This window comes from Pundamilia nyererei, unplaced genomic scaffold, assembly GCF_000239375.1.
Source record: "Pundamilia nyererei isolate P.nyererei 1_Seehausen unplaced genomic scaffold, PunNye1.0 scaffold00248, whole genome shotgun sequence".
Taxonomy (NCBI): Eukaryota; Metazoa; Chordata; class Actinopteri; order Cichliformes; family Cichlidae; genus Pundamilia; species Pundamilia nyererei.
The window spans coordinates 462865-473903 of record NW_005187649.1 but is presented as its reverse complement, the minus strand read 5'-3'; the positions used below and the strand labels follow the sequence as shown (position 1 = coordinate 473903).

The 11039-nt window shown below is 41.1% G+C and overlaps 2 protein-coding genes across 2 annotated transcripts in view; one reads left to right on the top strand and one right to left on the bottom strand.

Annotated features, from left to right (window-relative positions):
- The window catches only part of LOC102212198 (rho GTPase-activating protein 21-like), a 96500-nt gene extending 92173 nt beyond the window's left edge, over positions 1-4327 (top strand). The window contains 4 exon segments of the mRNA XM_013915030.1: positions 146-190; positions 360-453; positions 1878-1909; positions 1995-4327. Coding sequence (XP_013770484.1) covers positions 146-190; positions 360-453; positions 1878-1909; positions 1995-3050 — 1227 coding nt within the window. The 3' untranslated portion in view covers positions 3051-4327.
- Positions 4328-5636: 1309 nt separating this feature from the next.
- Positions 5637-11039, bottom strand: part of acbd4 (acyl-CoA binding domain containing 4) — an 11290-nt gene continuing 5887 nt past the window's right edge. The window contains exons 4-10 of the mRNA XM_013915029.1: positions 10938-11022; positions 9843-9963; positions 7429-7526; positions 7162-7342; positions 6288-6493; positions 6093-6140; positions 5637-5971 (exon numbers count right to left, since the gene is read on the bottom strand). Of these exons, the coding sequence (XP_013770483.1) occupies positions 5852-5971; positions 6093-6140; positions 6288-6493; positions 7162-7342; positions 7429-7526; positions 9843-9963; positions 10938-11022 (859 nt within the window). The 3' untranslated portion in view covers positions 5637-5851. The remainder of the gene's footprint in view (positions 5972-6092; positions 6141-6287; positions 6494-7161; positions 7343-7428; positions 7527-9842; positions 9964-10937; positions 11023-11039) is intronic.

Below are 11039 nucleotides of genomic sequence, written 5' to 3'. Positions count from 1 at the left end.
TCCCCCGCCACCTGATCCAACTCACCACCAGGTGGTGATCAGTTGACAGCTCAGCCCCTCTCTTTACTAGAATCTATTTGATAAATATGATTCAAAATATGGCAGCAGAATTTCCTTGATACCAGCTGTTTCCTTTCTCCAACAGTATGACTGGTTCTTCAGTAATGAAGAGCTTGATAAAGAAGAGAAGGTATGGGCTCTTATCACCCAAATGAACAGAAAACACCATGAATGACTGTATGCATTCAGATGTCGTCACTTCTTTTATGTCTGCTGGATGTGTGTGTGTGTGTGTGTGTGTGCGCGTGTGCGTGTGTGTGTGTGTGTGTGTGCCCGCGTGCGTTTGTGTGTGACTGTAGGCCCCAGATGATAATTGGGACATACAGCCTTTGCCCAACATTGACCATCTGCTGACCAACATTGGCAAGCCGGGCATGCCAAGAGAGGCATCAGGTGAGGAGTGGGGGCTGCTGCAAGAGTCCTTTAATGCTTCACCAACAGACAGATTCAATTGTACGCACATTGTGAAGCAGCTAGATTCTCGTGAGCTTTAAGAGTAGCTCAAGAACAGTGGGTAGAGAGCTTAATGGAATGTGTTGTCATGGCCTAGCAGCTGCTTCCAAACCTTGCATGACCGAGCACAATGCAAAGTAATGGATGTACTCTAGAGCAGTAGAGATGGAGTGACAATTTCTGGAGTAAAAAAATCATGCTTCTATGTCTGGCAGCCCACTGGAAGAGTCTGGGTTTGGCAGTTGCCAGGAGAATGGTACTTGTCTGACTGCATTGTGCCAAATGTAAAGTTTGGTGGAGGAGGGATTATGGTGTGTGGTTTTTCAGCAGTTGGGCCGGGTGCCTTAGATCCAGTGAAAAGAAGTCTTAATGCTTCAGCATTTTGCTCACTGCCTGGGACCATGGAACCCAACTGGCATTTGCTATAGAATACCAGAATTGATAGGTTGACCAATGGTGCCCTGTACATTTCACAGAGGGCAGCATCTTCACCTGGTCACTTTTGACAGGCATAAAATAGCCTGGAGACGACGTGGCCAACGTTATGCTGTGCGTAACATCGCTCAGGGGAGGCATATTCATGAAAGAACGCACAGACCTCTAGGCAAAGACTAGATAAAGGCACCCTGACTGCCATTAGGTGTTCGGATAAATTCCTTAAACGTACTGTCAGACCCTTTTTGGTGCAATGGGTCCTGGTTTCTCCTGGTGCACAAAAATACCCAGCAAGAGTATGCAGGGGTTCAGACACTGACAATCTAATGCCACTGCATTCAACACTAGCAACACAGAAATGTTGAAACATTAGACGGGCTTTAGTAGAAATCACTGAGTTCACTATTTCCTCACTGAACACAGACTCTTGCCAATTTATGGTTAATTCAGATGAGCAGTGGAAACACTGCTTACATACAACTTGAAGAAAAGAGCCTCACTGCTTTAGTTGGAAAGTCTTAACTTTCCCTCCTTATTCATAATTCTGTAGCCTCATCAACTGACAGCATTTTTCTTTCTCAGCAGACCTCTGTTCTGTTTGTGCTTGTAGATACTGACAATGTTTCCTACTTTTTCCTCTGTTCTCTTCTTCTGGGCCTTTTTGTGCTTTTTTCTAGCTGAGACAGTGGATCAACCTCTTCGGTAGGACCAGGTCTTCCTTTCTGTGTGTTTGCTCTTTCTTTGGATTCATTTAACCATTTGTGCTCTTTCCACAACTATTGTTTTTTCCAACATCTCCACTTTGCCTTTTTGAAAGCAGCTTGTGCTGTGATTTCTCTTTATTTACATGTTTTTATATTTTGTGACCATCCTAACATTACTACCATCCAATGATGACATTAACTAACTTACTTTTTCCTTTCTATCAGGTTCCACCACCAGCGATTCTCTTAAGTTAAAGGTAGGTGCTAATTCTTGGAATAGGATATCACATTTTGCAATAGAAAAAACATAATTACAAATACTTACAAGTGGTAACCTTTCAGCTTTCCTCTGCATCCAAAAAAGATCCGAACACCAAGTCCATCATCGCTGCCGTCACCCACAAACATAAAAAAAGTCCAAGTATCCACACGGTGAGCAGAAACACTGATGAGATTTCTGCGCACGAACCAGCCAAAGCCAGCAACAATGGTGAAGGAGGGGTAGGGGAAAAAGAAGAAAGAGGAGAGCTAGATGAAGTCGAGGGAGAACAAACCATCCTTAACACTGAAAAAAGGATAGAGGGAAAGATCTCACTTGTAGGAGGAGAAGAAGCTAAAGCAAAAGGAGCAGGCAGTGATGCAAAGATGTCAAAAAGGAGGAACAGCCAAAGAACCAACTTACCACCATCACAGCTTTATCCAAATAGAGGATCTGACTCAACCCGTCAGATCCACACCGCATGCTCAAAATCACCACCTCTCAGGAACCCTCCTTCCCATTTTAATCACAGTCTGGCCAGAGGATATCAGACCATTCCTTTCTGGGTATTACCCACCAGGTCACGCAACATCAGCAGCCAGAGTGGAACTGCTCAGCACCAGTCAGCACCAATCTGCTATAGGAAAACTAGAGGTGGGAGGACAAGGGCTGTGTCCATGAATCTTGACCTTGAGCTGGGCAGGAATGAGGATAGTGTAAGAGGATGCAGAGATGATAGGGTGAAGGTAGTCAGAATGACTGAGGGAGAGCCAGGTCCCAGGTCCCTACCTCACTGTGCACAGAAGCTTCCCTCTCTCATCTCCTCTTCATCAGGATGGATAGATCAGAGTTCCTCAGGACATTCCACTGTCATCCTAAGGAGATCAGGCCTAGACCTGCAGGACAAGCTGAGAGCATGGCGTCGCCACACAGTGGTAGTTTAACCAGTCTGTTTCATCCACACTAATGAATACCAAGCACTTGGCCTTTACTCACTAACACTGTGTCGCAGTTGTCCACAAGCAGGAAAACTGTCTCCAGAATATTCTATTGGAGATGTAATGTGTCATTGGAAAAAAATGTCATTGTGTGCAATTGCAATGTCATTCCAAAGTGACAACAATAATGCACGGTACTAGGATCTTTATCTTATTTTCACATACTGCACTCCCTCCCATCTGCTGCGGATTTTTCTCTCCTACAAATATGGTCAGAAATAAAACTGCGTAAAATCAAATCAAATATACACTTCTTCAAAAATGAGGAAGAAAATAGCACTCCTGACAACAACTGATGTCAGACACTTCATATAAACCATATAAAAGATGGAGGCTAGCTACATTAGTGAGAAAGCTGCATTCATAATCTTGTGAACCAAAAAAAAGTCCACGCACATCTTCCTCTGTCAATGGAGCAGGTGCAGAGCTGAAGAAATGAGATGAAGAAATAATGGTTTGCACACTACAGAACTCTAGATTCATTATTTATTGCATGCAATAAATAAAGAGGCTGTAACCTTTTGGAATGAAAACCTACAACAGTATAAATGTAAAAGTGCTATGTGGTACCACAGCAGACATTTGAAATTTAGCTGAAGAGCTGTTGCTGCTCTAGTTATAGCAAGTCAAAGTAAAGAATTCATCTTTGTTTTTCTCTGCAGCCTGACTCTGAAATAACTGGTGTTCCTTTTGCCTTCTGGTTTTGACTAATCGCCACTCTTAGTCTCTCGCTGTATGATTGGACTTTTTAGACTAAAAAATACTTGCATGGTCAAAACAAATACAAATATGCAAACCTTAAGTGTACAGTAAGACTATTGTGTTTCCCAGTATGTGTGTGTGTGTTGCATGAGGAGGGCCAGACCTATAATAAAACCTGTTTCGTCATACGTTTTCAGGGCAGCTATGTGAAGTCATGCCAATTTTTTTGTGTTTTTTTTTTCTCTGTTTGTGTAATCATACAGTGTCAGCAGTGTGCAAACATGATAAATATTTGTTGTTTGTCATATTGTGAACTCATACTTAATGTCAGTGTTACAGAGACAAGAAAGCAGCTAAAAGCAGCAAGCAAACCACGTCCTTAAATCCAAAACCACACAGTCTCATCTGAGTGATGTTAGCTTTTTGTTCTTTTTCACAGCTTCGGTATTTTTTTGATTCCTTCCCAGAACTTGAGTTTTGTAAAAACAAGTTTCAAGAATGAAAAATTGGAATGGTTAAAAAAAATGTGTGTGACCTAAACTGACATTAGCTGTGGTCAAACCAGACTCCATGTTTGTATATCTAGAATCTGTCTGTCTTCTCTGTCTGTGCCCTGGTGCATGTAACTCTGTACAAGTGTTGCAAAATTGGTCCACGCAAAGTCTTGTTAACCTGTGTATATAAATATTATACATATTAAATTATTTGTATTGAAACTGGATTAGTAATATTTGTGCTTCAATAACTAAAAATAATTGACCTTTAATAAAAAGGGCAGCTCTATTTATTTCATAATTCGGGACAGTTTTCTCATCATGCTGGGAACTAAGAAGCACTGCATTTTTTCTGTCTCAGAAAAGTAAAGAGGGGAAGTGAAAGGTTACAGTAGCAGTTCGAGAAATTCCAAAAAGATACTGCCCAGTTGCAATGTGGGAGATGTAGGATTGGGCACTCTTCCAGTTTACAACACATTGGCCATTGAAGACCAAATGTAATGAAGGATGATGATGATTGTATTAGTCCAAAATAAAAAAGAGAATGCTCATACTTTACTCATGTTTGTCTAGAAAGGAAACAGACTGAGGCACCAAATATACAGTCAATCGAAAATAAATGCTTCTCAGCTTAAAGGCAGGATCCATAGATTCATGGTAAAATGAATGAAAGAAGAACTCGCCCCAAAAAGCCCTGTGCATCTTACTCCATACACCATCCAATATGTTTATTGTTCATCTGGATGTAGCATCAGTGGGAGAAATGTTTTCATCACTCTTGCAAAGCTGTGATTGCAGCCATTTGGAGATTTTCTTACCTGAATTACATCCAAAATCCATTTTCTTTCACTTCTGTGGAGCCAGGTCTTGGTGGGCAGCAGCCTAAGCACAGCCACCAAGACCTCACTCTCCCAAGCCACCTCCAACTTATCTAAGGGGACACCGAGGCATCCCGAGATCTCTTCACCGTCTCTTGGCCTCGAAACACTTTGCATTGGATGCGCCCTTGTGAGATGCCCATACCACCTTAACTTTTTTCCCGCCTTAGACCTTGTCATACTACATATATAATAACTGAAATAACACTAATAGAAATGAAAAATCAAACATAAAAAGAATCATATGAACAAGGGAAGCCAAAAGAGAATTTATGGAAATCATCTTGGGAAAGAAACATGTTCATAATTTTGACTGCAAACGCTGCCAGACAGGATTTCTTAAAATAAAAACAAAATAAAAATAACAAACTTTTTGAGTGATCTAAGGTTCTTTAGACACTTCCAGTAAGACTGTAGGTTCACAGTGTAATTCACATTTAAAGTGAATTACACTGTGAACCTACAGAACTGCACATAGAAGGGCGATTCTTCCACTGTCTCTGTTTGTAGCAATACAAACCGACTGAAGCTTACCACCTAGACTCCTCTACCTGTTTCATACCTGTATGGGTCTCTGTGCCTACTCTGCCTACAACTAAGGCACTACATCCTGGGGCACCCAGAGTGGGAAGGCTTAAGGGAGATCCAACAAATATTGAACAATATTTTATTACAGTTATTTAAAAATGTGCCAAGAATCATATATAACACATTTATAGGATGCTCGTAAATGACGTGATATTTTTGAAGGATGAATCCATGGTGAGCATCAAATCACATAATGATGTAGAGGATAACTTCTCCCCATTAAACTCCTTCACAGATATTGTGGACTTGTTCACTGGTCTTACGTTGAATATCAGCTGCTTCATGAAGACATGCGACTTTTCTTCCTCAGCAGGTAGACCAGATAGTGAGCAACAAAAGGCCACAGCAGCAAAAAGACGACAGTCTGCCCAGACATGTCAAATGGCCACGACATCTGTTCCTAAGGGGTGGGGGGCAAAATCCCACAGCACGTGAGAAAAAAGCCTGTGACCACATGTTTGTTTACATGAGCATGCATGATAGGACGATATTCTTTGATGAGTACAATCAGAGCCTGGTACCTGTTGTGGTGAACACTGCAGGTGTGATCTCAAGTCTGAATTGTGAGCCTGCCACACACAACACAGCAGTAAACTGAAATGACTCCCAAACTTCAGCTATGTAATTTCCTGTAAACCTGTAATTAAGAGCTTTTATCCTTTACATTTTACGGTAAAGAAAGTACACTTGAAGTGTTGGGACGTAGGAAAGCTTACGTGTGTGGCAGCAAGCCTCTCCAACACTTCCAATCTGTCCATCACACTCCTCATGTCCTCTCTGAGCCTCTGAAGAGCCAGGATGATCTGCTGTTGTAGGTGAGCCTGATGCAGCATCTCTGCACCACCTTCTGAACCGTGCCCTCCTCCACGTCCATGCCCACTTCCACCACCTGGGGACCAACCCAGACTTCCCTGTGGAGCACCTGTGGACCATAACACTTCAACTGTCTCTTTATTCATTGATTTATTATAACAATCTTTAGGATAAGATGTTATTTCATTGCAACGATGGGTATTTCATTTATACCTATCGTTACAGCGCAGAAAGCTGCTGCAGGATTCTCCTGAACGACAGGATTCGCCACAACAAAGGTGCATGACCAGACAATACGCCACAAAGCCTGGGCTGCGCAACACATGATAACATTTAGCTGTGTTTTTAACAACAGAACATTTCTGTGATATCTCTTTAGTAACTAGCTGATAATTCTAGCTCTTCTAGTATAGGCCTTGTTGATAAGTTATTATGTCAATCTATAAAGAACAGCAGCTTGTATCGCACAAAACTACATGACTTTGACAACGTTCTAATGAGCTCGTACTAACTAACAAGAGTGAACTGCATCCAAGGCGCTGTATACAACTTGCATTAACACCCACGCCCACACGAACCCTTTTTATCTATGTGTGTGATTCACAAATTTATACTCCAATGGATGCATTGGTGTCTTGCCCCCTGGATCAGGGGGCCACCCAGGGGTCTAACACCAACCTTCCGATTAGTAGATGACCTGCTCGATCTCCTGAGCTACAGCCACCCGGTTTATCCAATAATAAAATTAACGCTTTTAGAAATTACATAGCAGCTTACGTTCTCTCCAATCACGCTGAGAAGTTTCTTGCCCAGTGTGCCGACTCCTCCTGTCTGGAGCCATCCCATCCTCTGCTCCTTCTCCACCTTGACCTGCCCCAACCTTTCGGCCTTGCTTCTGGCTTTGAGCTGGAGAGGACTCTAGGGGCACGTGGTCATTATAAAAGCTGTCTGACCGGGTCTGTGAGCAGACACAGTTAATTCAGTTAGTTAATGTTTTCTTAAAATTAAGACATTGTGTTATTAACTGGCAGATGTGCCTCACACCTTGACGTTATGGAGCTCCAACGAATCCACTGAATCAGAGAAAATTTCACTTTCTGAATCACTGGTGAGCGGCATAACCTCCAACACTGCAGATTCAGCTGCAAGTAAAATCAAATGTATTCGTGTTTGTGTTGGTTTGCTGGGTTTAACAGGCATTTTGCTGGAACCAACATCATGACAGGAAACACATTTTCAGCCCTAATAGAAAAAATAAAAAATCATTTGTGGAATCTTTTAAGTGAAAATGGCAAAACAGAACTTGATTCTTCACTTCACTTTATAATACACAGATAATTATTTACATTTATTTAGTATTTAATAAATTCAGAGATTTAACTGTCTACACCATCACGTACAGATTAAAAGCTTTTGTAAGCAGTTGAGACTTTTCTGCTTAAATATGACATAATACACCAGATTTTCCCACAAGCTCTGAAGTAGAAAAAGACAACTGATTAAAGAAATGTAATCAAATTAATACAATTAGCCGATTCCTGTACTAGAGGTCCAGGTTAATGTCGAAGGATTAGTGAGAAAGGCCAGGTCCAGTACCCCACTGTGGGAGAAGTGAGCAGGACGAGCACTTGTAAGGAAAATACAACGACGATCTGTGATCAGATCAAGGATTGATTGTATGTGAACAAAGGTTTCGCTCTATAACTGGTTTATAATTGATTTAGAGTCCAGCCCAGGTGTCCGAGAGCTGCCTGTCTGCCAGACAGTTTACCTTTGACACTGTTAAATTTGGGTGAAAGCTTTTAACACCTGAACCGGTCATATGATGATATATCTGTGATGAGGCATAATAACCACATAACCCCACTGTACTTACAGTGGAGGCATTAAAGGATCCACAGAGACCAGACTTCGCTGCCTCACTGTTCACTTTATTAAGACCGAGACCGTGTCAAGTCTAAAGTTTGACTTATTAAAGTCCACAATTTGCACAGCTACATTTTACAACTTTAGCTACAAGGCAGAAGCACTAGTCTGTCATGTCATGTCAGGTCCGTACAACCCGCAACTATTGTATTTAGCCTGTTCAGCACCATTGAGTCCTCCTGTGCATTTCCAGCTACTTTTTCGCCGGTTTTTAATTTCTTAGGAAAAGAATACCAATCACCGCCTCATAATAACAAATAATAATCATAGCATCAATATAAGGATCCACAAATGTCAGCAAATTCCTAGAGGGAGAAACTATTGGAATGGAGGAAAAGTACTAGAGGGACAAATATGTTTGCATCCCCGCAAAAAATGACGACAACAATGAACGAGGGGAAAAAATTTTAATAAAAATATTTCAAGTATTTTCTTTTTTTTCAGCTGGGACCACAAATAAAACGCCGAAACATGACCACACAATAATTAACACATAATGCACCAGCACTAGCATACATGCTAGGAACAACGTCACTCACGTAGATTACGTCATAAATTCGACAAAGCTTCCCCCCCAAAAGTCAAAATTAGGCCAGAGGTATCAGATCCTTACATACCATTACATATGGTACTCCTGACATGCTGACATACGGTAACATACACCCTGAGAATCATGCAGAAGTCACTAGAGGTGTTTTTATTAAAGCTATTTATTTGGTTATGCATTAGGGCCACAGGTTTTCAAAGTAGGGCTGTGCGATATGACCAAAATCTCATATCCTGATATAAAACATTTCTCATCCCAATAACGATATATGTCACCAAATATTGCATTTTCTGTCAATTCTGTGAATCCTGGACAACTCGACTTGAAGTGTTTTCAGCTGGGCATCATGTATCTGGAGTTGAGTGTTTTGACCAATGCATTAAACTATACAATTTTAGACATAAGTTGTAACGGTAAGTATGTAATTAAACTAGTATTTAGTACACGGTGTGCTGCGGGGAAAGGTCTGCTCTAATGTTTGAGTCTGAGGATTATTTTGAGCACCTGTCGGCTCTTTGTTGCTTCTCATCCGTAAACTCTCTCCACACTCTTTCACGTGATTCTTGCGTCGGTGGTTAAAGAGGTTTGTCGTGTTTGAGTCTGTGGTGGGGACCGGTTTGCGCCATAATTTGCAGATTACAGTTTTCTGGTCCGTGTCAGACTTTTCATAACTAAACCATGTCCATGCTACAGAGGTAGCCACTCGTTTAGAAATAAGGTGCTCGATTTGTTTTGACTGGTCCTTCTGTTTGGAGCTAACTGGTTCTGGCCATGCTGGTATCCTCTGTGCCCCGATGAAAAAATATTGCCGTAAACAGTGTATTTTGCAACACCATGAAACAAATGATAGTGTGTAATTTGAAACGAAGTACTAATGGCTTCCTATCTGAAGCCATTAGTGCTTAATAACTTATTAGATTCTCAGTAGCTGAACCTTTTAACCCAAACCTGTAAGTGCCTCATTACACAGAACGTAATCACTGACCTTCTCTGAGTTTCAGCAGTGACTCTGGAGGTCGGGGCATGTCATCAATGAACAGGTAGAGAGGCTCAAAGTATTTGAAGAGTGAGGCTGTATTCTCATCAATGGGCATGGTGTCAATGACCTACAGGGACATAAGAAGACTTAGAGATCAGGAGATTCATTACTTCCCTGCAAGTCCCTGAGACATTTAAACAGAAGCAGATTTTTGAGTGATCAGTGAGAAAAGACAAGTGCTATAAAAATCCCAGTCCATTCTATTAACTCTGGTATGGGACTGTTACTCCTTATTACCAGATAACTAGAGCCAAAGTAGTGGTAACGTCTCAGCTAATTGTTTATTCTTGCATCCAGTTTCAACATACATTGTTTAACCCACATAAAATGAGGGTACCTCTTTAAGAAACGATAGAGGTGAGGAAAGATGGACAGCCTGCCCAATCAATCAGAATAAACAGGCTCCAGTATGTTTCAACCAATGGGAAAGCTGCCTGCTGCTGTGTGTCCCACCCACCTGCTCTGTGTCTGCTGCCCTGTTATGTATGTAGTCTCGTGTTGGCTGGAGGAAAAGAGTGCTGCACTGTGTAACAGTTGCTACTGTGGAAGTTCATCTCATTCTTCATCCAACAGTAAGGTAAGAGTTCAAAAACAACATATCTGTATTATTATTATTTACGGTGAAATGTCATATTACTGTTATTAAAGGGTAAAAAACATACCCTGTCACATTATTTAGAACCCCGCATTCTGACTGAGAGACACCATACAATTGTCTTCAAGCATGATGCACTGAGATGTGTCAGTTAGTTTTTGTCTGTTTTGCACTTTATTTTTAAATAACTGCATTCATTTGAATTGTTTTGATGAATAACTGTTGTATATGCAATTACTTTACTTGGATTGCTTGGTAAATTTCAATGTTTTCATATTGTCTTTGGAAAAGTGTTTATTATGCAATTTTCTTGTGTGTTTGACATAAAGCACCAAATCCTTCCCTTGTAGCAGCTAAAAAAAACAGCTAAACAAAAGCAGGCTGTTTGGGAAGCCTCTAATTAACTTGTGTGAATTTGCTTGTTTATATGTATAAAATAAATGTACCTCCTGTGCAACTTTCTTCATCTCGTCCACATAGGCAGCCATGGCGCTCTCACTACTCATTTTTCCCAGTTGGTTCCATGCATCCCTAACACAGATAAACAA